At 41.4% G+C, this 24,168-nt stretch overlaps 17 protein-coding genes and 1 further gene across 17 annotated transcripts; 11 read left to right on the forward strand and 7 right to left on the reverse strand.

The window, feature by feature from the left end:
• Nucleotides 1-127: 127 nt before the first annotated feature.
• Ecym_4519 (uncharacterized protein) lies at nt 128-1,426 on the forward strand (the record flags this gene model as incomplete). Its single annotated transcript, XM_003646325.1, has 1 exon — nt 128-1,426. The coding sequence occupies one exon, from the start codon at nt 128-130 to the stop codon at nt 1,424-1,426; it is 1,299 nt and encodes a 432-aa protein (XP_003646373.1).
• Nucleotides 1,427-1,587: 161 nt separating this feature from the next.
• MHF2 (Mhf2p) lies at nt 1,588-1,863 on the forward strand (the record flags this gene model as incomplete). Its single annotated transcript, XM_003646326.1, has 1 exon — nt 1,588-1,863. The coding sequence occupies one exon, from the start codon at nt 1,588-1,590 to the stop codon at nt 1,861-1,863; it is 276 nt and encodes a 91-aa protein (XP_003646374.1).
• Nucleotides 1,864-1,915: 52 nt separating this feature from the next.
• On the reverse strand, nt 1,916-3,022 carry RBG2 (Rbg2p; the record flags this gene model as incomplete). The annotated part of the gene is made up of 1 exon (XM_003646327.1): nt 1,916-3,022. The coding sequence occupies one exon, from the start codon at nt 3,020-3,022 to the stop codon at nt 1,916-1,918; it is 1,107 nt and encodes a 368-aa protein (XP_003646375.1).
• Nucleotides 3,023-3,291: 269 nt separating this feature from the next.
• On the forward strand, nt 3,292-4,107 carry YIP1 (transporter YIP1; the record flags this gene model as incomplete). The annotated part of the gene is made up of 1 exon (XM_003646328.1): nt 3,292-4,107. One exon carries the CDS (start codon nt 3,292-3,294, stop codon nt 4,105-4,107), a length of 816 nt encoding a protein of 271 aa, XP_003646376.1.
• A 967-nt stretch (nt 4,108-5,074) lies between these two features.
• On the forward strand, nt 5,075-7,216 carry PKH3 (protein kinase PKH3; the record flags this gene model as incomplete). The annotated part of the gene is made up of 1 exon (XM_003646329.1): nt 5,075-7,216. One exon carries the CDS (start codon nt 5,075-5,077, stop codon nt 7,214-7,216), a length of 2,142 nt encoding a protein of 713 aa, XP_003646377.1.
• Nucleotides 7,217-7,724: 508 nt separating this feature from the next.
• On the reverse strand, nt 7,725-9,146 carry TDA3 (Tda3p; the record flags this gene model as incomplete). The annotated part of the gene is made up of 1 exon (XM_003646330.1): nt 7,725-9,146. One exon carries the CDS (start codon nt 9,144-9,146, stop codon nt 7,725-7,727), a length of 1,422 nt encoding a protein of 473 aa, XP_003646378.1.
• A 1,079-nt stretch (nt 9,147-10,225) lies between these two features.
• Nucleotides 10,226-10,861, reverse strand: TLG1 (Tlg1p; the record flags this gene model as incomplete). Its single annotated transcript, XM_003646331.1, has 1 exon — nt 10,226-10,861. The coding sequence occupies one exon, from the start codon at nt 10,859-10,861 to the stop codon at nt 10,226-10,228; it is 636 nt and encodes a 211-aa protein (XP_003646379.1).
• Nucleotides 10,862-10,993: 132 nt separating this feature from the next.
• On the forward strand, nt 10,994-11,470 carry SDC1 (Sdc1p; the record flags this gene model as incomplete). Its single annotated transcript, XM_003646332.1, has 1 exon — nt 10,994-11,470. One exon carries the CDS (start codon nt 10,994-10,996, stop codon nt 11,468-11,470), a length of 477 nt encoding a protein of 158 aa, XP_003646380.1.
• A 77-nt stretch (nt 11,471-11,547) lies between these two features.
• UGO1 (mitofusin complex protein UGO1) lies at nt 11,548-12,975 on the reverse strand (the record flags this gene model as incomplete). Its single annotated transcript, XM_003646333.1, has 1 exon — nt 11,548-12,975. The coding sequence occupies one exon, from the start codon at nt 12,973-12,975 to the stop codon at nt 11,548-11,550; it is 1,428 nt and encodes a 475-aa protein (XP_003646381.1).
• A 249-nt stretch (nt 12,976-13,224) lies between these two features.
• On the reverse strand, nt 13,225-14,151 carry MPC54 (Mpc54p; the record flags this gene model as incomplete). The annotated part of the gene is made up of 1 exon (XM_003646334.1): nt 13,225-14,151. The coding sequence occupies one exon, from the start codon at nt 14,149-14,151 to the stop codon at nt 13,225-13,227; it is 927 nt and encodes a 308-aa protein (XP_003646382.1).
• Nucleotides 14,152-14,883: 732 nt separating this feature from the next.
• Ecym_4529 (60S ribosomal protein eL27) lies at nt 14,884-15,805 on the forward strand (the record flags this gene model as incomplete). The annotated part of the gene is made up of 2 exons (XM_003646335.1): nt 14,884-14,914; nt 15,426-15,805. 2 exons carry the CDS (start codon nt 14,884-14,886, stop codon nt 15,803-15,805), a joined length of 411 nt encoding a protein of 136 aa, XP_003646383.1.
• A 266-nt stretch (nt 15,806-16,071) lies between these two features.
• Nucleotides 16,072-17,430, forward strand: DIA4 (putative serine--tRNA ligase DIA4; the record flags this gene model as incomplete). Its single annotated transcript, XM_003646336.1, has 1 exon — nt 16,072-17,430. The coding sequence occupies one exon, from the start codon at nt 16,072-16,074 to the stop codon at nt 17,428-17,430; it is 1,359 nt and encodes a 452-aa protein (XP_003646384.1).
• A 200-nt stretch (nt 17,431-17,630) lies between these two features.
• Nucleotides 17,631-18,550, forward strand: VPS29 (retromer subunit VPS29; the record flags this gene model as incomplete). The annotated part of the gene is made up of 2 exons (XM_003646337.1): nt 17,631-17,678; nt 17,759-18,550. 2 exons carry the CDS (start codon nt 17,631-17,633, stop codon nt 18,548-18,550), a joined length of 840 nt encoding a protein of 279 aa, XP_003646385.1.
• A 63-nt stretch (nt 18,551-18,613) lies between these two features.
• On the reverse strand, nt 18,614-19,626 carry Ecym_4532 (the record flags this gene model as incomplete).
• Nucleotides 19,627-20,090: 464 nt separating this feature from the next.
• Nucleotides 20,091-20,777, reverse strand: ARD1 (peptide alpha-N-acetyltransferase complex A subunit ARD1; the record flags this gene model as incomplete). The annotated part of the gene is made up of 1 exon (XM_003646338.1): nt 20,091-20,777. One exon carries the CDS (start codon nt 20,775-20,777, stop codon nt 20,091-20,093), a length of 687 nt encoding a protein of 228 aa, XP_003646386.1.
• Nucleotides 20,778-21,048: 271 nt separating this feature from the next.
• Nucleotides 21,049-21,765, forward strand: TRS31 (TRAPP subunit TRS31; the record flags this gene model as incomplete). Its single annotated transcript, XM_003646339.1, has 1 exon — nt 21,049-21,765. One exon carries the CDS (start codon nt 21,049-21,051, stop codon nt 21,763-21,765), a length of 717 nt encoding a protein of 238 aa, XP_003646387.1.
• Nucleotides 21,766-21,801: 36 nt separating this feature from the next.
• On the forward strand, nt 21,802-22,548 carry Ecym_4535 (uncharacterized protein; the record flags this gene model as incomplete). Its single annotated transcript, XM_003646340.1, has 1 exon — nt 21,802-22,548. One exon carries the CDS (start codon nt 21,802-21,804, stop codon nt 22,546-22,548), a length of 747 nt encoding a protein of 248 aa, XP_003646388.1.
• A 779-nt stretch (nt 22,549-23,327) lies between these two features.
• On the forward strand, nt 23,328-23,873 carry Ecym_4536 (uncharacterized protein; the record flags this gene model as incomplete). Its single annotated transcript, XM_003646341.1, has 1 exon — nt 23,328-23,873. One exon carries the CDS (start codon nt 23,328-23,330, stop codon nt 23,871-23,873), a length of 546 nt encoding a protein of 181 aa, XP_003646389.1.
• Nucleotides 23,874-24,168: the final 295 nt, after the last annotated feature.

The following is a 24,168-nucleotide window of genomic DNA, read 5'->3' on the forward strand; positions in this document are numbered from 1 at the left end:
CACCTCTAGTTTCACTTAACACTTGAATTCTTTCAGTAAATCAACCCAGTTACTCGTTGATTATTAGAAGTGAATATTTTTGAAGTCTGAAGATATCTTAAAAATTGCCCCGGAAGAATTAGGTTAAATGAAATATTCAAACAAGTCAAGATATTTTAGCCTCTCTATACACAACATGGATGATCCGGATATGGAAGTTAGGTATCAATGTATTTGTAAGAATCTAGTTAAATGGAGTGACTTAAATATTTGTAGAGAATGTTACAGTTTAAGCTGTTTTCGATGCCAAGGATTTGAGCCGGTAGTTAAATATTGCCCAAAATGCCTAGAGGAGCCTGGTAAAATGGATCAGATATTTTGTAACAGAAATTGTTTTCAATGTCCTAGATGTGATATTTCACTTGTGATCTCCAGTGAAAAGATGGATTCGGATAAAAAATGCTATTTGTTTAATTGTACTGGATGTAAGTGGACTTTTACTACTCCGCCTACAGGGAAGATTAAATCATTAACCAAATATATACTTGAATTGTACAGCTCAAAGAATGCTAGAGCATATGAGCTGATCACACATTTGCATAATAAAAAGCAGCTGTTGCAATGGGAAGGAAAGGCGTTTAAATTTGATGAGATTGTATCCGCTCTTGAAGGGAATGCGCCCAGATCAATTGTACAACGTCTTGCTGTTGGTGAAAAATTGCATCAATTAATTAGTGAACAAATACCACTGCCGCTGAAAGATGACAGTAATGAAGTGCTGTATCCCAAAAGATTGCATCTGAAGTGCAAATACAGATATACCTGTCCACAATGTAATCACACACTAAGTGTCCCAGATGATTCTCCATCATCCTCGAGACTTCATAAGGAGTCATTTGCAATGAACATACTCCCACGTATTAGAATTGAAAAACTAGCGGTTGCATTGGGAATGGATCACCAGGACCCATCAGCTTTCGCAATTGTTGTAATAAACCCCAACCCTTCTAGGTCAATTGAATGCACTCTTACTGCCTCCGATACATTGTTTATGCCAATTAGAAAGTTTAACATCCCGGCTGTTTCAGTAAATGACTACAAAATAATTAAAAACTCAGGAAAGGATATTAATCTTCAAATTCTTGAACAGTATGCCAAGTTTACACCCACTTATATGCTTGGTAATGATCACAAAATTAATAGAGCAGAGAGAACACGTCGTCTGGGTAGCAGATTTCCGTTCCAGAACTCTACCACTAACTCTATAAATTTATTGGATTACGATATTGATGAAGATGCGAAGGCAATAGATAAAGGTGATGGATGGTGTATATTACCCTTAAAGCTTCTGAACAAAGGCAATCATCTGCTAAATCTCTTGGTCAATATCGAGGGATTCGAGGTTAGGTTAAATTTACATTTTATAGCAAAACCAAGCAATAGCTAGTTTGAAACAATTTTTGACCTTTAGTTATTCTGTACATGGTGGTTACCATTGAAGAATTTCTAGCGCATTCCGCTAAAGTGGAAAAAAGCAGAAGGATGACCAGTTATACAAGTTAAGTTGACTCAAGTTATGCTGAAGCATAGGCTTATTAATCATACATTATGAACCATTCACAAGAACCTGTGGTGCCTAGTGATACTATTGCACGAATTTTTCAACTGTGCTCATTTACCCAGGATAGTACGAGGATCACGGAGGATACAATTACCCTTACTGAGAAATACATCAAGTTATTTGTTAGAGAAGCTGTTTTAAGATCTTTGGAGAACAAAGATAAAGTAAAAAAGGAGGATGGCAAAGGATCATTGATTGAAGGCCCTGTGCTGCATCATACAGATTTGGAGGAAATCTCGGGTATATTGCTACTTGATTTTTGATGAAACACATAAAAGCACACTCATATATATCTATATATATATCTATATATAACTATTTGGTAAATAAGCAAATGACGTCTTCATCATGTATCTTATGGTTTAAACCACACTTTTGTGGGGAATGCTTTGCGGAGGAGCCCCAAACCAGAGCGTATTTAAACTTTTCTTTAAAATCTCTGTGAATCTGATGACACAAATCATTAATTGTAGAACCGTTCCTTACGACTAACGGGTCTGTAAAGTCCGGTTTTATACCACGTTTCTTCGTAAAAACTCTGTTCAAGTTCAATTGGTACCATATTTCCTCTACAACGTCCAGCAAGCCTAGATCCATCTCACACGAAATCACCACAGTATTAGGTTCGCGAGCAAGTCTGTCTACTTCCTCCAAAGATACTGCATCAATCTTGTTATAAACATATAAGCATTTAATGTAATTCCTGTGTTGCTCATTAAGGACATCAATAAAGTCATCAACAGTACATGCGCTATCTCTAACGAGAACTTCAGCATTATGAATACGATAATCCCTTAAGATAAGCCTGATGGTATCCTCAGTCAGATTGGATCTCACTAGAGATGTGAACGTAATTTTGATACCTCCTGTCTCCTTCTTTTTAAAATAAATGTTAGGCTTGTCCTTATTCAAACGTATACCCATTGACTCTAACTCTTTTTCCAAAGATTCTCTCTGATGGTTACTCTTGGTAGCATCCAAAACCATTACTATTAAGTCTGCAGTACGTGCAGTTGCAATTACCTGTTTACCACGACCTTTACCTTTCGAGGCACCATGTATAATACCTGGTAAATCAACAATTTGTATTTCTGCTCCTTCATACTTTAACACTCCAGGTACTGAGGTTAACGTCGTGAATGCATAATTTGCAACCTCTGATTTCGTACTTGTCACCTTACTCAACAACGATGACTTACCCACAGAGGGATATCCGATAAGTACCACACGAGCATCACCTGACTTCGAAACTTCAAATCCAGTGCCACCTCCTCCAGACGAGGAAGCATTCTCTTCCAACAATTGCTGCCTATACCTCGCCAGTTTACCCTTTAGAAGACCCAGATGGTGCTCTGTAGCTTTATTCTTCTGGGTCCGAGCCATCTCCTCCTCTATGGACTTAATCTTATCAATAATACCCATGTTTTATCGTTATGAAAAATATTAAAAATCTCCAAGGCTCCCTAAAGCGGTCCTAAATCAATGGAATGTGCTTCTGAATCCACTACTACTATTACAAAAGTTATATTGAACCTGATGAAGCTTAATAATATGTCAGTCAAATTTTTATGTTGAGGAATATCGGTTACCCGATTTTCAGGAAGTTTACTGCTAAATCAAGTTCGAGATTTCAAGACAAGTATCTAACGTCCAACACAACTTACAAAAGGAAGCAATAATATATAGCAGAGATGTCATACTATAATCAACAGCTTGGTGCCAATGGTAGGTTTTACCAACCCTCTCAACAGTTCCAGTTTCCCCAAGGTGCAATGTCATTTGATCCCTCCGGATCTTCATCGTCGCCTTCTGGTAACCCAGCAAACTTTACCAATGAACAGCTTCCCAATGGCATCCTGAATGCTTTATCTACGCGAGGATACTCATACGAACCTCCATTTCTCGAAGAATTAGGTATCAACTTCAATCATATACTCTCAAAGACGAAATTTGTACTTACACCTACAAAGTCTGTTAACCTTCCTCTCGAGATTTTCAACGATACCGATCTTTCTGGTCCACTTCTCTTTTGTCTGATTTTCGGCACTATGCTTTTGACTGCTGGCAAGGTTCATTTTGGGTATATATATGGTGTCGCTCTCTTTGGTTCTCTTTCTCTCTACCAGCTTCTAAAGCTCATGAGCAACCAGAGACCTAGCCTGTCGGCTGCTACAGCGACTTCCGTGTCATCCTCTGTTACACAAGGACCTACAGTCTCCTCTCCTCCGTCGCCCAGCCTAAACTCCAACTCTGTTTCTTTCTTAAAAACCGCATCAATCCTCGGCTACTCGTTTTTGCCTCTATGCTTTCTAGCCACCATCGGCGTCTTTATTTCTCTCGATAACTGGTTCGGCTACATCCTCAGCCTGGTATTCGTTGTCTGGTGTACCTGGTCATCATCCGGCTTCTTCACTTACTACTTACAGCTTCATAACGTTAGAGTGTTGATTGCATACCCGCTACTGATTTTCTATAGCGTCTTTGCCTTGATGGCCATCTTTGTCTAACACACTAATTATACTCAGGCTTAAGTAATAACTATTTTGTTTTCATCACACCCTCCAGCCAGATTGATGGGTATCTTAGTGCTGAGGAGAAAGAACTGACCAGCAAACAATGCATCTGGTCTTACGAAGCACCGTTACTGGTCCTCTGTGTGTCTTCCACTGTTGAAGCTAGCGAGACCCGTACACTATAGAAGAGGATGACATAAGCTACATGTGTTTATATAATAGGGATAATGAGTCGAGAGAAGAAATCATCATCCTAGCAAGAGCCATGCGCAGCACGTAGCAGAACATAGTATTCACGTGGAATGATAACCTGCTGAGTTATACACAGCTGCTGAATGGTATGCTTCCAAGTTTACAATAACACGGTAAATCCTGGTCAGGTGACGTGAAGACCTTTTTATTTTTGGCGCATTAGTCACGTGAGTGGATTTATAGATCATTAATAACGATGGATGCACAATACGTAATTGGGGCGGCGGCCTGTTAAACTTGTAAAAATAGGAACTCGCTTTGCTCATCATGTATTAAATACATTAGCTTAAAGCAGCCATAAAAGAAGATATATAATAAAGTCACAAAGAGGCCAATATTATTATCTGCTAGGTACTGGAGCAATTCAGGACTGGTTCGAATAATCTGGAGGAGGTTATCTTGTGTTTTTTTTGAGTTCGTAGTGTTGTGACTGAAGGTGTGTGATAGGACACCAGACAAAAAAAGCGGATCCGTATTCAAAAAGATAGCAGAGTAAGTGACGAATACTTCGAGATTAATTGATTGTGCGTGCATCTATATTTTATATAACGGTGTGAATGCATATATGTTTCCTGTTTTCATTTGTGTGCATTGGAGTTTGATATATTAGTACGTGATTCAAAAAACATTTGTTTGCGATTTAGGGTGCTTGATAAGGTGGTTTTAAGAGCATTAAGAGAAAAGAAAAAAATACAAGATATAAGACGGTATGTCGAGGAAGTCACCGCAGGACTTCATCTTCAGGGAGGAGTTGGGTCATGGTTCTTATTCTACTGTGTATAGGGTGACGGACAAGTCCAATCAACACCCGTATGCAATCAAAATTTGTTCCAAAAAACATATCATTGGGGAGAACAAGGTAAAGTATGTTACAATTGAGAAGAATACTCTAAATGTGTTGGGACGTGCGAACCATCCGGGGATCATCAAATTGTATTATACGTTTCATGACTTGGAGAATCTGTATTTTGTGTTAGATCTTGCTCCCGGTGGCGAGTTGCTGCAGTTGTTAAGGAGATATGGAACATTCAGTGAGACGTGGGCACGTCATTTTATGTGTCAGCTGCTTGATACGGTAGAGTATATCCACTCCATGAGCGTTATCCACCGAGATCTTAAGCCTGAGAACGTCTTGCTTGATAAGGAAGGTAGGCTTATGATCACCGACTTTGGAGCTGCTTGCACTTTGGAAGGCCCTGCTGGTGCGCTGGCAGCTGGTTCAGAGGGGGTAGAGGCGAAGGAGACAAGCGCTACGTCATTTGTGGGCACAGCTGAGTATGTGTCACCAGAGCTGTTGCTGAAAAACAAGTGTTATCATAGCTCCGATATATGGGCGTTAGGATGTATGATGTTCCAATTCATGCAAGGAACGCCTCCATTTCGAGGAAATAATGAGCTTGAAACCTTTGAAAAGATAGTGCGACTAGACTACCGTTGGCGTTCGCAGGTCAATCCGCTGATTGTAGATCTTGTGTCTAAAATATTGGTGTTAGACTCTGCTCAGAGGTACAGTATCGATCAAATTAAGCAGCACAGATGGTTTGCAGGCATAGATTGGACTGATAAAGACAGAATATGGAGAGGTGTTTGGAAGCTACCTCAACCTATAAACGGTACCAGGCAAGCAATGAAACAACGCTCTTTGGATCCCCCATTGAACAACATCCCGGTAGCCATTCAAAGAAAGAAGAAGCACACCAAGATCAATACAACTTCCAGCATTGTACAATGGAGAAAGATGCTAGGCCTTAACGATAGTAGCATCAACCCCAAGTCACCTCTAGGTACCAATGGTTTGCCCCAACCACATACACCCACGTCAGCCGCTGTTATGATGGATCCGAATCCTAAAATGTCTTCCATACATCGTAGCCCTTCGAAGCCAGTTGTGCGATCTGGTTCATCAACTGTTTTAAGGAATGGATTGAACCCACCAAGACCTGAGGCAACGGCGGTCCCTGTTGTAACGCCCCATAAACCTCTGCAGAAATCACCTGCATCTTGTTCTACAACTATAGTACCTCCAGATAATGTTATGAAACAGGATTGGGTAGAGATATACGAAATGAAGTATGATCCTAATGTTAAGAATTTGACGTTTGATTCCTTTTCTGAGGTTAATGATTCTCTCATTCAAAAGTTCATATATGGGCAGTCTTCAGAACTCCATTCTGTATCGAAGTTATGTTTACTATGGGTCGATAACTCTGGAAATCTGTCATATGTCTATAAAAATGCGGTCTACCCCATCTCCTATATTGCAGACCCTCATTTATCGGTATATAATTACCAATTTACTACCGCCAAAAACGAGGGTTATCTAATACTTGAAAAGTACAGACAGAAGCTATGGGTCATTTTTTTCAGAAATAACCTACCACCTGGGGCGGGAAATATCAGTGCTAATGAACAATGGTCAGAATGTTTCTTAAAGTTTAAGAATAATCTAGATGAAAATGAGCTATCCAACAGACTTCGGAAAGCATCTGTCTCTAGTGGTCGTAGCACCAGGTCTACGCCTTCAAAGAAAGAAAATATATTTTCTGAAGCGACTATTGGGTTCACACCACCTTCTTCAGCGCCTTCTATCAAAGAGAACCCTATTCCTCTACCGAAAGGCAAAATTGTGGTAAAACAGAACGTCAATTCGAATAAACAAATTAAAGTGAAAAGCGATGTAAATAAAATGCAGCGAAATGGATACAAATGTAACCAAGCTGATGATATGGTCCTTTCCAGTAGTAGATATGAGGTTCTTAATGCAGTGAAACATGACAACACAAAGAAAGGCGTGGCCACCTCCGGCGCTAGTGCAGCCTTCAAGAATTTGCGAGTGAACGACAGACAATAATCTAATAGTTAAATATGCTGTATGATAAAGAAGGCTCACGGTGCATATATAAACTCTAATCATATACGCATATTCAAAATAATGAACTCATGAAACTCTGTGATCTATAGTAATCATACGAGAAAGGGTTTTTATTTTTAAAAATAAAAAAATTATTCATTCTTATTTTGAAGCTCTATTTGTTTTCCACCTATATATGCTACCCTAAACCACAAGTCAGCAAGCGTATAATATGTTTGTGTTGGCATTCTTATACGATATTTGCTTTTTATTTTTTAGAATATTTACTCGACTGAGTTCAAATGTGCTTAACTGGTAACCAGTGAACCAATCATGTCACCACGTTCATATGCTTCTATATCACTTTTCATTCTTAAAATTATAAAATGGATTGGAAAAACATTCAATTCCACATATAATCCTTTGCCCATCAGAAATTACAAGGACGTATGCGCTGAAGTACTAGCGATGCCAAATGCAACTGGTTGCTTTTCAATATTTAATAGCATTATTCAAACACAGAAGCGTCAAAGTATAACCCAGGATCTAGGGCAGAAATATCTGCACTCTTAGCCTCACCTTCCAACAATAACTCACTCATGATTTTACCAGTCGCAGGGGCATTGTTGATGCCCCAACAGGAATGACCAGAGGCAACATATAATCCTTCTACGTTCGTCTCACCAATCAATGGTCCTGAGCTTGTTGGAACATTTAAAACAGGTAAATAACAAGCTTGTCTTTTTAAGATGTGGCCCTTAGAAAGATTTGGAGATAACTTAGAAACATAGTGGTAGAGTTCATCGCACTTTTCACGCACCACTTCAACAGCATCAGTTGTTTCTGGTAGTTCCACAAGAGTATCACCTTCTCCACACACATAAACTTCATCCTTTCTTGCGTACATTTCTGGAGAAAAATATTTGTTAGAGCCAATTTTTAACTCTGTGAAAATTGCGTACGGAGACACAGTGCCCGTTGAGGGTTTAATCGTAATAGAATGGGCTCTAAGTCCTGATATCGGACAATCCGGCAATATTTTTGACGTCCATGGCCCCATACAGAGAACTAACTGTTGTGTATCCAAGATATTAACCTCTTTCACCCTAGCCTGTTCCTCTGGATTATCCATATTCGGTATATAGCTTACACCTGAAACAGTAAAGACATCATCAAATAAAATTTGAGTAACCTTACCTAGAATTAAGTCAACAGCACCTGTTTCAACCGCCTTATTCAATAAATAATGGCAAAATTTATAAGGGTGTACTTGTGCAGTGGAACCAGTCCCCCCAAGAGACGACCAATCACGAACTAGGTTAGTTCTAATCCAATTTAGGTCTTCTGGTAAGTTGGTAGGATTTCTACATTCGCCTTCAGATTCCTGAGCATCCTTATCTGTCAGAAACACATCTCCTTGCTTCATTTCATTCTCAGCAGCAGAACTGCTTAAAGAAGAGGACATGGGCCTCTTACTATTTCCTGATCGCTTTTTCTTCTTAGGTAGAGGGACTTTTAAGTCATACGCTGACGGAGTTTCCCTTGAAGCGAAACAATCGCTTTCAAATGTTTCCTGTACATCTGCCTCCAATGAAACTGTAGTTAATCTCCTGTAGTCCCAGTTATTTTCCCCGTCGTATTCGTCGGACAATTCCTGATGCAATTGAAAAGAAAGAGGCACAATCTGCTGCGGAAACGCCCACATAGCTAATAACCCTCCTGCCTTACCAGAGGCACCTCCGGCCACCCGCTTAGACTCGATAACAGTGATATGGTACTTTCTTGCATCAAAGTCCGGGTGTCTCGTCAAGTAATAAGCAGTACACACACCAATAATTCCAGCACCAACTATAATGATGTGATGCTTCCCTTGCGACTTCCCACTCGGATAAGATGAAAACTCTAACTGATCAACGTACTGCGTTGCCATGCTTCACAGTCTCCAATATCCGCAAGCTGCTACCAACTTTTATCTTTGTAATTATTTATAATTCCACCTCTCTAGTCCTTTTTATTTCCGAGCTAATATCTGTCTCGACGCCAGTTAAAACCTAGCAAACCCTTCGAAATACCAGATGGTAAACTAACCTGCCACTCCAACCTTTAGCTCTTAAGAACTGACTTTACGCAGTCTTTCTTTCCTTTGTGGATTTGGATATGAACTAGGTAGTTAGGCTCATGAAAAAATCAGCGAGCGATGTACGTTATGTACTCCTCCTGTCTTCTCAAACGAGGGATTAGTAATAAAGAAGTGCCGGAATACAAGCTTTAGAATCGCGATGACCTTGTATTCTCACGTCTTTTGTCGATGCTTGAGAGCAGGTAGTTGACTATGTATTAGACCTTCTGCTTAGGGAGGGTTGCAATTACACAAATTTAGAGTATGGCTTGGCTTGTATAGGCATGGTTCTCGAGAACTTGATATTGATACACGCAGCAAAGCCATCTGAGCCTGAGATAGGGCAGGCTAATGTAATTAATGGCTAAATATATTGCCAGTTTGTGAATGGGCAGGCTCATTACGGAGAAATATGGCGCATTAAAAAGATGGGAAAGCGCTACAGTGACAGTGCAGTGGGTACAGGTTGTGTCATAAATCTTCGCAGTGTGGTTGTTGAATTGCATGACAGTTCGTTTTAACAAAAGAAAACGGTTTACCCTGGCAATCTACATAACGGCATGCTGCGGTTATGTAGGTCGAGTATTCTGGGTACGCATAGGGTGGATACCAAGCCAGTGGTATTGAAAAGTGGTACCACTTTTCAATTTTCGAACTACTATTGCTGCATCTAGTGTAGTATTGGTGTAGTAGTTGAGATGTCAGCTCCTATTCCCCTATCCTCCCTTCGCCCAGCCCTCAGTTTTTCGTAACGGTGCATTGAATGCATTGTGCATCGACAAAATGGCGTGAGAATTTTTGATATTGTACCTTTGTGGGCTTTAATGAGCATGAAACACATAAGCATGACAATCTGGCGGTTCCTCAATCTAGACTGCGACTAACTGATTTTAAACAGCAAAGGAAAGTATAACAAGAACAATGAGAATAACGATAAGGAGTCCAACACAACAATCGTTGTATCTTTCACTATTCTGCTCGTAGATCCACTCAAGTTTGCGCCGTCCACGTGAGAGTTTAGACATTACGGTGTCGATTCCGCCTTCAAGGTCCTGCATTATGGCACTCTGGTCATGTAACTCCTGGCCCATGGTGGTCGCCTGCGCGTGAAGGTTTTGCATTGTGTGATGAATATTGTCAAGATGGGAGTCTTGCTCCCGTAGCATCTGCTCTTGGAGTGCACCTATAGAGTCAATGCCACCAGCTGCACTCTCCTCGGTGGTCAGGAAGTCTGTAGAGGAATTTAAAGCCTGTCCTTTCTCTGCTTTTTTCTTTACAATTGCCAACTGATCCCTGAGGCTTTGAATTCTTAACCGGCGATTTGATATCTCATTCTCATCGCTGTTCTCTTCACGACTGAGTATTGTGACACTGCTATCTAGGTCCTGTATAGTTTCTTCCACCTCGTTGATTATTTCTTGTATCTCTGAATACTGCACAACCGAGCTGTTTTCTAAGTGCTGTAGAAGCTGCTCCAGCTGTTCTTTCGCATCTTCTAGAACCTGGTAAAAGGGATCACTCTCCATTTGCCTCTGAGAATAGATTACCTACTGCACTCTTGTGATAGACCAGCTTTGATATATTTAGTTTAACGAATATCCAAAGTTGTGTTGTTCTTGTTTCTAAAGTAGGCGAAAAAACACAATTATGTTGCAAATATGGTCCCCGGATTTATACACTCATATACTTGGAGAAAGTGTCTAATGATGGCAAAGGAACCAATGGAGCAGAAAGAAGAGACACAGGGTGCAATAACTGATGCAGATAACATTTATACACCTTCTGGAGGGAAGATTGACTCTCAGGGTAGTGGCAATGGAGCACAGCTGTCTTTCTCTGACGGGCAACAGACTCGAGATCAGTCTAGGGATGTTGGCGAAATCAATACGGATAGAATAAATATTGCTGAAACTGTAGGTGGAAATTCCACACGCAAATATCTGAATACCCATATCACACCTGCACTGCTTAAGGGGATGAGACTTGTTGCTTTAGAGACCCCGGAGGATCCGCTAAGGTTTCTTGGTGAATATCTTATTGCAGAAAGTGATCGTCGTGATAATAATACTGCATACAGCAGAGAAGCAGCAGCAGAAACAAAGATAGGTGGTATAGACAAAGGAAATATAAACTAGGAAAGGGTAGGTAATTAATTATAATTGGGTTTATACTATTTACAAGGAAAGAACGCAGTGATGACTTTGTCAATCAATCAAAACTTTTCTTCCTCTTCTGTGACTACATTCTGCAGCTCTATTAACCTCAAGCCATGTCCACAGATCACACCCATCAAGCCTATTCTCCAGCCCCGCCATAATTCAGCTATTGTATCGTAGTTGCGGAAAGTGACAAATATGTTGCGGTATGAACGGGGTTTTATAATCAAATCCTGTGGGCTTATATGGAATGGTGTGTCTTCATCCAGTAAGTATTTCACTTGACAGCGCCTCAAAAGTGCCTCTACCGGTAATTTAAAGAAGAGCTGAATACAATTGGATATGAAATCTAAAGTGTGGTAGATTATACGGCTTGAAAACCTGTCGATGTTGTATTTTTGATACAGCAGTATACTAGTCAATTCCTTGAAAGCTCTTCCTACCAACGAATTTGTCATATTTAGAACAACCATTTCACCTGGCAACGACTTGAAATAGTCTCTCCATGACCACTTTCTGACTAGACACCGTAGCGACCTCTCTTGGCCGTTTCCTATTTGACCAATAGTTAGCCTAGTTTTGATCAAATCTAATGGGAGCAACACTAGGCCTGTAAAAACACCGGCCGCTAACGTTAGTATAACAGACTTTTGTATATCAGGAGAATGAATAATGTCAATAAAGTAAGGGTCTGGGACATGTAGGAAGGGAGAGAGCAGTCCTGTGAACCATGCATCCAACGACTCCGAGAGAAAGTTGTAGATGAATACTGTGTTGTTAGCTCTCCACACACCTTTCGTACCTTCTTTATCCATAATGCTATTTAAAATTTCCATCGTGTGTAAAGAAGATGGTGCAATCTGCTGGCTAGAGGATGCCACTATTTCTGAAGGTTCCGTCCGAGAGCCCCATCTTCCGTTGTCGTTATGAACCCCAACCGTTGGGAAATAATCAATATCTTCATCACCACTATCCAAATCATTCGAAGACCCATCTATCCTATGACCAGCCCTCTTATTCGACGACATCCCAGCTGCATCAAACTTACCAACCTGCAACAATAACCTCGCTGTATCAAATGGGAGCTGAATTAAATGCTGAAAGTACTTCTTCAAAAATTCCTGCAGCAAACGGTTGAATACACTCCTCCAAATTCTGTAATTGCATATATCGGCCCACTCCAGACTGCCCAAAGACTTGATAACCTTCTCGTTCACATTCCCATCGCCGTATTCGGACCCAATACCACCAAAACGCGCCTTAATACCAGTAGTTAATTCACTTAGCATCTTCCGATCACCTCCAATTCGTTTTCCATACTTCTTAAGCCCTTGCTGCGTCACCACATTCAACTTAGATGCAATATTGAACCCATTCGGATCAACCACACCATAGTCTGGCTTGAAAACAGCCGAATATCCTGCGTTGAATGAGCCCGCATCATAATACGGCCTTAGCTGCGAACTACCATTAAGATCATCCATCATGCAGCAGCTTCTCGAACTAGTGTTGAATGGTCATTGTCGCTCGAACTATGAAACAAATTGTCCCTTTAAATAACGGCCAAAACAAAAATCATCATCCAGCATATATCATTTTTAACGTAACAGGATATTATGTATATGGTCGTCTCGAGAGAATTATGAGACCTGTAAGTACGTCTAGCACCTCCAACTGCTACTATAATCGGTGCTTTCTATGTGCGCTTGGCGAGGGTTATTGTATCGCAAAGCCTAATATGAATCGTTCTCCACGTCTGAGTTGTTGGTCGCTGTAGCAGAACCTGGTGACATCAAATATGGCTTACGGGCACTGGCAGCTGTTGGCACACTAGAAAGTGATAACACGCGTCTGTTGGTATCTGTTGTACCGTACTTCGACCGCAGCATACTAGTCACGCGTGTAATCTTGGAAATTGGCTGGTTAGAGACACCAGGTACCGCAGCGTTCGCTGCGGAAGATGTAACAGCATCCTGCATCAACTTATAGCGTGCTAACAACTGTTCACTAAGCTGCGCTTCAAGCGCCTTATATCTTGTTTCCAGCGAGTCTAACGCTTCTGAGCGGACTTTAAGAAGTTCCATAGTTGTGGTAAAATCTACTTTCAATTCAAATAACTCATCCTTCTTTTTCGCGATACACTTGCTTAGATCCTGCAACTCTCCATGCTTCAGTCTGTATTCTTGCAATTCCTTCTCCTGTTCTGCATACTTACCTTCATCTCTCCGTAGGCTCTCCACTATACGAGACAACTTTCCATCTAACATTCCTGACAACTTTTCCAACTCATGCTCTGAATTCTTCTTTATAGCCTCTTGCTGTTGAGTCAAACCCTCCAACAAGTGCTGCAACTTCCGTACATCATTTGTCGACAGCAGAAGATCCTTCAAATGTCTGTTATTATTCGCGCTTCGAGCTACAAGCGATTCCAATTCCACTTGAGTATGCCTCACCTGCTCGTCCACCAACTTTATATCTTCTTTAAACGACTTGTTCCAATTGGAGATCTTCCTCAATTCCGTCACTATATCATCGACTGTAGATATATTATCAACCTGGCCGTCTGCAACCGCCCCATTGACCTCTGACTTACCACCAAGCTTAAAAGACGTACCAGCTTTCACATTGCCGCTACTTTCTGGTAATTCCATGAACTGCATTACACCAAACCCAAAACCCTTCGTTGTACTGCCGTCGACCAAGTCTAACGCTTCCTTACTAAAACCTAATAGTGTTTGCTTTAACAAAACTGATAGAAGCTAGTACTCACCAACTCTAAGCCGTAGTTCTGTGTGTGGTAACATTAGAATATATAAATAATACTTGACTATCCTTTTGCCTGTAATCTTGCCCTACGTGAGTTCTCCCGGTGCCTGAAGAAACTACTAGTAGCGCTCCGGATATCCAGGTCATATGATGCGACTGCGCACATAATACACCCACACATAATACACCCACACACCAAACAAATGTGACTCTGCGATTCTGTGATCCAGCAGCTATTCCCGCCAGAGGGAACCTGGCGTGGGCTACGGGCGTCCGCACTCGGTAGGTGCACACGGCGTTCTCAAGAACGCCGTGTGCACCTACCGAGTGCGGACGCACCAACCAGGCCCTTCCCGCCTAGCCTCCCGTGGGACGCTAGGCAGGAAGGGCCTGGTTGATGGGCCGGCTCCATCTAGAACAGGGACTCACCAGGGAGCTCCGTCTGGAGGGGGCAGAGGCCACTGCCCGCGATCCCCGCCTAGGCAAAGATTCCCCCTTCTAGCCCATCGGGGTGTACCGCAAGCTGCTACTACCTAACAAAAATCTTTGAACTTTTCAGAAGATATAATATTAGAGATAACGTTTGATAGTAGCAAATATAGAAGTAATTTAGAACCAAACGAAAAATGGCTAAGTTCTTGAAAGCTGGTAAAGTTGGTACGTATAATTGATGATTATTTGAGGGTTTTAAAGTGTTTTTGAAGGGGATTTCTTTTGAGGAGGATGAACGGAGACAGGATAGTGGGGTTCACTGTTAGATGATTTAGCTTGGTTTTTTTCTTTTGGTAATAGATACAGGCAGTTTAGTTTTACTAGTTGAGGATATTCGTGAGATGATTGGGGTTCATCCGAACCAAGGTGGTGGGAAGCCTGCTCTGAGAGATATATCTGTCCAGGGGATGTTATATAAAGGTGGTTTTAAAGAGGAGAAGGAGTTGGTGAGCATGAGGGGCTATGGAGTAGGAGGGTTTAGATGAGGTTAGAAATTCATAGATTTGCAGTGTCTTGGAAAGGAGATTGGGAGTCCAGGGGGTTTTAAAGAAGAAAGCCGGATGTTGAATCATATTTATGGGAGTTGTGTTGGGGAAGTCATCTTTATAAAAAGGAAATCTCTTAATAGAACAAGCAAAAACAAAAATAAGTTTGATACTAACAATTTTTTAAACAGCTGTTATCGTCCGCGGTCGTTACGCCGGTAAGAAGGTCGTTATCATCAAGCCACATGATGATGGTTCCAAGTCTCACCAATTTGGTCACGCTTTAGTCGCTGGTATTGAGAGATATCCATTGAAGATCACTAAGAAGCAAGGTGAGAAGAAGGTTGCTAAGAGAACCAAGATCAAGCCATTTATCAAGGTGATTAACTACAACCACTTGTTGCCAACCAGATACACTTTGGATGTTGAAGCATTCAAGTCTGTCGTTTCAACTGAGACCTTTGAAGAGCCATCTCAAAGAGAAGAAGCTAAGAAGGTTATTAAGAAGGCTTTTGAAGAAAGACACCAGGCTGGTAAGAACCAATGGTTTTTCACCAAGTTGAACTTCTAAAGGGATTTTGTTCCGGTAAGCATTATCATTATGTAATTTAAAAATTAAATCCTTGTATAATCCCTCTCATTATCTTTAATTTTTAGAAGACTTCTCTAACGTTTCAACTGTCACGCCTAGAGTTTGTGTAGTTTCGGTTGCTTTATACAGAGCATCGTTACTTGTAAGTGTGCGTTGTGCGCTGTCAATTTTGAGACACTTTCGTGAATTTACTTCTCTCTGTCCGTTCATTAGCTACGCATGGACGCACGCACGCAAGCGCACAAATGCAAGGGTATCGATGCCACAATATGGTAATTAGGCGGTTCCTTCACACGCATATTCCTTGCTATCTCCCATTGAGGAAGCCCCAATTTGATACAAAGGCTATAGTAGCTCAGTTACAAAGTTTTTTGAAAGCAGTGGAGGAAAGGGATGTAGTCTCTGCTGATGAACTGATATCACAGCTTAAATTGCTACCAGAGCAACAGAAACACAGTAATGCCATTGATAAGGCGATCAAGGACATACAGATAAGACGTAAAAAATTGGAAGCAGCTATCAAAAGTGATCAAAGTGAAGCTCACACGCTAAAACAGCCTTTGAAACAGCTGAAACAAGAATTCCAAGAACTGACGGAGAAACAGAAAACCATTAAAGATTCCATGCTACAGACATGCCTATCTCTACCGAATCTAACTGCTACTGATGTACCTAGTAGTGAGCCCGAGGTCGTGTCTTGGATCAACCCCAAAGATAACTACACTGCAGATCCTCGTAGGGAACATCAGAAGATTATGATTCGGAAGGGCATGGTGGATTTTCAAACGGCATCAGCCATCTCGGGGTCATCATGGTATTATTTGTTGAACGAAGGTGCCATGTTGGAGCACGCACTTGTGAACTATGTCAGCAAAAAGGCACGCCAATGGGGTTTCAAAATGTGTCTGCCTCCAAGTATCGTTAGAAATGAAGTCATCGTTGCGTGTGGTTTTAAGCCCAGAGACATGAACAATGAACGACAAATCTACCATTTGAGCGATACTCAGCTTGGCTTAGTAGCAACTGCTGAAATATCCTTAGCTGGGTTAGGTGTAAACAGAACTTTGGATCTTACAACCCCCATAGGTCTCTTTGGTGTAAGCCGTAGCTACAGAGCAGAAGCGGGTGCCAGTGGTCGGGACACCAAAGGCCTATATAGGGTACACGAATTTACCAAAGTTGAATTGTTCTACTGGGCCAAACCAGAGGAGAGTGCCCTGCTTTTAGAGAGATTAAGGGAATTACAAACAGAAATATTTACCGAACTAGGCCTATCAGCAAGAGTGCTAAACATGCCAAAGAATGATCTTGGTTCCCCTGCATATAAAAAATATGACATTGAAGTATGGATGCCAGGAAGAGGGTCATTTGGCGAGGTATCCAGTGCGTCAAATTGTACCGATTACCAAAGCAGGCGGTTGCACACCACATATATGAATACTAAAACTGGTAAGTTGGATTACAGTCATACGTTAAACGGTACTGCCATGGCGATCCCACGGGTAATCTTAGCCATCGTGGAAAACTTCTATGACACAAAAAACGATAGAATAAATATTCCAGAGGTTCTACGTCCATATATGGAGGGATTAGAATATATATGAACTGGTTAAATCATCTATAAATCATCTTGTAAATAATATAATGATACCAGTATTATATAATGCTGATACTTGACTGAAACGTTAATCGTGATGTTCAATTTCGTATCAAAATCGTATAATATGGGGGCCCAAAGTTCAATATGGTGATCTGATGGTATGTTACAAGAATCTATCGGTATCATAAAACAAAACCCAAAAGCATGCTCCTTTTGGCACTAAGTGATGCATATATACCAGATCGAGCGATTGTACGTGTTTAACGCTGTTATCACCAGCGAATATTTTCGCAAGCTATTGGATCAATTTACTAACTATATGATGTTTTAAGGGCTTGCCATCTGAGTTTAAGAAACTATTAAATGTACCAAATAAGATAGGCCAAGTTGTTCTCCTGGGTAATTGTACTAGGTCTTACCAATTTCTAAAGTTTGTTAACGATATCACAAGTGATGTTACTATTGTACGTGGAGAATTTGATAATGCGACGATCGCTACCGCACAAAACTTGAAGGAAGAAATACCAATGAGTACTATAATTAAACAGGGGGAGTTCAAGATCGGTTGCTGCAATGGTTATACGTTAGTGCCGAAGAGTGATCCGCTTTCACTGCTTGTGCTGGCGAGGCAGCTGGATGTGGACATTATGCTTTGGGGTGGGACTCACAGTGTTGAAGCATATACGCTAGAAGGTAAATTCTTTATCAACCCTGGGTCTTGCACTGGTGCTTATAGTTCAGATTGGCCACTGCAAGATGATGTTTTGGAGGGTGTCTTTAATCCGGAAGGCCAGGAGAATGGCACGTTATCTCAAGAACAGGCTTCTCCCGAGGCTCCAAGCAGTAGTATAAGTAACAAACAAAATGCATCTGACGAACCTAAGCTTAGTGAGAACTCGAATAGTAACGGAACCAATGTTGGTGAAAAAAACGAGGACAACCCTAAAACTGAGGATTTTGAGAATTCTGAAGACGATGAAGATATTGATGAAGTGGACATCAACGGTGGCTGTATACCAAGTTTTTGTCTGTTAGATATTTCAGCTTCCATTTGCACTCTGTATATTTACACATTTGTTTGTGGAGAGGTTAAGGTAGACAAAGTTGTCTATAAGAAAGAGTGATATATCTTTGAACAGTGTATATAAATAAATATATTAAATAGGTAAGGGATGAATGCCCCCTGTTTATGGACTGGAAGGGACTCGTTCATGAACAGCCTTACTTATTTCCTTGATATCCTCTGGAGTAGTTCGGCAACATCCACCTATCATTTTACAGCCTGAATCAACAAGGTTATTGACCAATGCTTTCCAGGTGAATCCTTCCTGTTGCCGCGGGTTCGAGTGCCAAGTGTAGTTGGCACCGTCGTAGATTTCCCCAGAGTTGGGATACGCAACAGCGAAGTTGACAGGACACCCATGCAAGTACAAGTTCAATTGAGCCAACATCCTTTCAGCCACCTGAAGTTCTACACAGTTGATACCAAAGAACATCAAATTGGGGGGGAACGAAGACATGTGTTCTTTAATGACCCCGCATACGGCACTTAGTGGCGTCCCATCTCTCAATTTATCCTCATTATCGGTGGAAAATACTAATGTAAAAAAGGCTTGTCACCAAGCATAGCTGTGAATTCGGGTTGCACCAGTGCAATAAATTCCTCGAAATTAGGCACAGTCTCAAACGCAATCATATCAATACGTTCATCGCTTGCAAACTTTGTCACCTGCGGCTCAAAGTATCTCATAAAATTGATCGTCTCAAAACCATAATCACCAGTATACTCTTTCCCATTGCATAAATAAGCCCCATAAGGCCCAATCGACCCTATCAAATAATCAGAATCACGTTCTAGGCACTCGTTATACGTAAACGCTACTATCCGATCCAAAAACTCGTAGTATTCCTCTTTATTCTTCACCTTACCATCACTGTACTTTATCAGAGAATGAAAACTCGATTGATAAGTAATAGTGCCCATACCCCTCGCACCCGCCTTGTGGAAATCCTGATACATCTCCTTAATAACCTCTAACTTCTCACCATCTTCTTCCAAGAACGGAACTGTTGACCACAATGGATGTTTAATGGATACTCCTCTCCTCTCAAGTTCTCCACCTTGGCCACCATCCAACACTAGTATTTTCTTCTTCAAGTATTCAGATATGGATGGCTTATTACCCAAACCACCTTTCATCTTCTCCGATCCTTTCACTGACCTGTATATGGCCTGAGATCTGATATACAATGGAGCCCTAACGATGCTTTTACCGTTGCACGGACTTCAACTCTATGTATATGTATACCGTCTACAACGACGACCACCACATTGAACTATTTAAGAACAAATTTTTTACGAAAGTTGTCCAACTTCAACTCTCTTTTGCTTCATTTACAAACAGGTTAAGAAAATAAGGAAGTATTTTCCTTCTTAATCTCATAATGTGATGATCGTGAGTGCATTTGGCTCGAGGCTTTGTCCTTGGCGGGACTTTGTCAGTGTGGAAAACTCTAGCTACCTATATTTTACTTTTTCTGATCTATGAGACTTACCGTAGAAAAACCGTCATAATGAACTGTATAAAAAAGCTGTGATTTTTCTTGTATTTCGTATTTATCTGTTGAGATAATATATAATAATGATCAATCTTATGCGAGAGCTCAGACTATGACGTTTTCGAGGCCCTCTTGGAGGATATCCTCTAAGAGATCTGAGGTGAGGTTGTCTTCTACCTCGGCTTTTTGAAACTTACTAGGTAGAAGGTCGTCGAGGACAAGCACTTTCTTCATGGCATATGCATCTTCGCCATCTTGGTAATAACCTTGTTCGATAGATAGCACATCAAACTGTAGTGTATCTCGGTACAGGTGTAATGCAGCTCTGTTTGATTGTCTCACATGGAGCATGACGTACTCTGCCTTATACACTTCGCGAAGACCAAAGAGAGCTTGTCTCATAAGTTTCTCTGCGATGCCCATCCTTCGATAGGTTCTCATTACACTGAGGGAGGTGATGTGGCCATTTGGAGGCTCGGACTGTGATTCGGGATCATCGTTCATCTTGGCTAGGACGTAGCCAACTAGCTTTTCGCCATTGGCCACATAGGTTGGATCCAGTTTCACGCGGGGGCCATCCACAGGTCTTTGCAAATCATAGCCGTCTTCGACCAAATTATCCAGCTCGCTATGAAAATCATCTGTTGTGGTAGCTACAATTGATGCTTCTGGCCATGATAGGATGTGGTACATGTAATATTTCAACATGTAGTTTTCAGGAAGGTTATGCAAATTTGCATTCTGCATGCAAATGATATCTTCAATCGTAGCTCTTCTGATATTTACCGGCATGATTTTTTATAAATTTTGACGTTAGGTGTATCAGCTACTACTTGCAGTGCTTTTAAGGGGTCAATCACTGGTTTATTCTGGAGATAGATGTACCTATGGACCTCCTCTTTGTTGGGAAACAGGTAGATGATATATCTTAATGGCCTTCACCAATTTTTTAAAATAATATCGGAAAAAGTTTTGGTGAAACATGCAATAAGGCCCCCACGAAGTAACCAATCATCCTGTGTGTGCAGAAACAGACAGATTTCTATACCAACAGGCGAGGGCTATGGATCAAATAATCAACCCCAGTACTAGCAACGTCAACAAACTGCAAGGGTCGTTAGGATATGACTACACAGTGGGCCCGCAGCCCACGCTTCCCACAGACGAAAAACCCCTCCAGTCAAGGCTCTACAATGAGTCCCTACTTGATAAAAATAAGCAAGTATCACTTTCTGCATTCACATTTTTGTTCCAAGAAATGGTAGCACAACAGAGGGACTCCTCCAAGACCGTTGTGGAGATTGAGGGCAAATTGAACGCTTTGGGATACACGATCGGCATCAGATTGATAGAATTACTCAACTTCCGTGAATCGGTGCCAGCCAAAGTAAGTCAATCTGACTCTCAGGATTCTGTAGCATCTTCTATACCCAACATGAAGAAACGCCCACTCAAGATATTGGACATTCTACAGTACATCCATTCAAATCTGTGGAAATATCTATTTGATAAGCCTAGCGACGATCTCGTCAAGAGCTCCGAGCGGGATAACGAGTATATGATTGTAGACAACGAGCCACAGTGGACACAGTTCATCTACGGTACCTCTATCCAGTGTGAATCGTTTACTGGAGGGATTATAGAAGGTGTCTTGGACCATGCAGGGTTTCCGTGCCGCGTGACGGTCCATACGGACCCTGAAGGCGTATTTGATCAACGAACTGTTTACTTGATCCAGTTCAGAAAACAGGTTGTGGAAAGAGAGTATTTAAGATTTTAGAAATATAGAGATATATGGATATATATTGTGTGCGTGATGATTCCCTTCAAGAAGAGAAAGCACAAGCAGGTTGATCCCAATGATACAGCGCTAAGGCCGTTGAAGCAGAAGTCTACAAACGTTAGGGGCAGACGTACCAAGGAGAAAGGGAAAGGTACTACGGACACACAGAGCGATACAGCGGCAACACATAGTAAAGGCAATAGCGATGCTCGGTCCAAATGGAAGTCCCAAGTTGATGGCGATGTAGTTTTTTACAACGAAAACGTTTCGATTAGGCTGGTGGAAGAACAGTCTTTGGCGGCTCCGTCCATCGCGGACGATGTCAGCGGCGTATTTACATCACTACGGCGGCAAAATCAGGATGCCGTGGAACTAAGCCAGCGATCTATCCAGCTGGAGGACTTTGACCAGCCACCTGCCTCAACATCTACTCCCTTGGTCAGCCCTCAGAAACAAGATCTGGCTGACCCTGATGCCCTCAGCGCCCGCCTGGCCCACTCCAAGCAGAGCGATTCTACAACAGGCTATAAGCAACGATACCCCCAGCAACCGCAGGCTCCCATCTCCCCCATATATTGCAAGAACCCCCATATAGACTACAACAATCCCTACGAACTTGCTGCATGCCTTCAGCTCCCACGACTAGCCTCTCCGGGCTATCTGAGCCTGGGCGGCAAGTCCAACCATAGCTCCCCGTCCCATTCACACACTTACCAATCAAGTGGCGCGCAGGCCACATACCAAGGCTCAAGCATCAGCAGGAGCTATCACAAAGCGTGAAATACTGACATCGATTATTTGTACGTCCTTTCACTCTTCTGTTTCGGTCTTTGTCATGAAACTATAGCTAGCCTTGAGTGGTGTTCACTTCCTTGCCTTCGCAACCAGTTTTCTACTACACATATATATATATATATATGTTCTTCCACGTTTTTGCAAGTCGATTATCCACCATGGATATGTGGTCAGTTTACGAAGGTCAAGAAGCTCTATATACACACCCATATATATATTTTGTATCGAACGTTTTTAATAGGTATCTTATATGTCAAGCATGCTGCGTCAGTCCGTTTCTCAGGGTTCAGAATTTTTGAACATGAAAACACACTTTCCATACTCATTACATATATAGTTGACACGGTTACTTTGCAGGTGCTTATATGGGCTGCCAATAAAACAAGCATGTGTTAGCCTTTAGGAACATTTGACATATATAATTGAACCTCAGAGATCCTCCCTTATCGTTATATATTGCATTCGCGAAGAGGTTTAATACCCCGCGCTGGCCATGATACGTCGCGAGAGGCGAAACCAATTTTGTAACTACCTCATCTCCTCCTTTTAACTAAAGGATGACAAGTAGTTTAAAGTATAGTTTACGAAAGAAGTGCAGATATATCGGTACCCAGATATGCTATCTGTGATTACGAATTCTTTAAGGTATGTTCTCTTTTGGATTGAAGTGTTTCTGTGATGAACCCCACAATATAATCGTCGTCATGCTAACATTTAGATAAACTTGGTTCAGCACGGTGCTCTCATTGCTTGTGCCATTGCAGATGTCTCTAGAAGCGCAACATCTGGGGTTATCCTCGTTAAATCCACTATTATTAAGGTTTTGGTGTTTGTATGCGATTCTTAAGCTGCCATTATGGAAGTATCTTTGGTTTCCCTTTGGGAACTTTATATCGCTAGGGTTCTGGATAGTGCTATGCAGTGAGATATGCAAACAGTTTCAGGCCACATTAGAACAGCATGATCTATGGAAGGTGCAGAACTATCGAGCACACAGCCATACAGCTGGTTCAAGGTGGGGGTATGGGATTACGGAATTTTTCAGGAACATAAAGGATCGTAAGGAGAAGGATCTGTTTCTGTTTGGGAAATGCACGCAGACAGTTTTAGAACTCAGTAGTAACTGGGAGTTTCCATGTGTTATCGACAGTATATTCTCAAGTCTTCTCCTTTGGGTTGATGCATTTACGAACGATGAAACGCATGGCATCCTTTCGACTTTCAGGTCTTATTTCCCGGAGAAAGGGCCTGCAGAGGATTACGATATGCTGGATGATGTACTGAGAGACGCAAAAACAACCAAGGGTTGAGTATGGAGCATAAAAGGTTGTGTAGCAAGCGTGAAGAATTTTATTATTTATTAAGTTCAAGGATTACACTTTTTCAATGTTTTCTATGAGTTCCTCAAGATTTGCTGCTTTATACACATATAGCCTAATGAGCTATCTTGCGGGGAAAGATAGGTGTTGTACGCTTTTGGAACAAAAGGAAGTAGTATAAGGTACGAATATACACCTGTATCGATCTCTTTGTTTGGTTTTATCGTCCCTTTGATATTCTAAATTTTTTATTTCTTGTGTTTACCCATGCATATGTACAGGTTGG

This window comes from Eremothecium cymbalariae, chromosome 4, assembly GCF_000235365.1.
Source record: "Eremothecium cymbalariae DBVPG#7215 chromosome 4, complete sequence".
Lineage (NCBI taxonomy): Eukaryota > Fungi > Ascomycota > Saccharomycetes > Saccharomycetales > Saccharomycetaceae > Eremothecium > Eremothecium cymbalariae.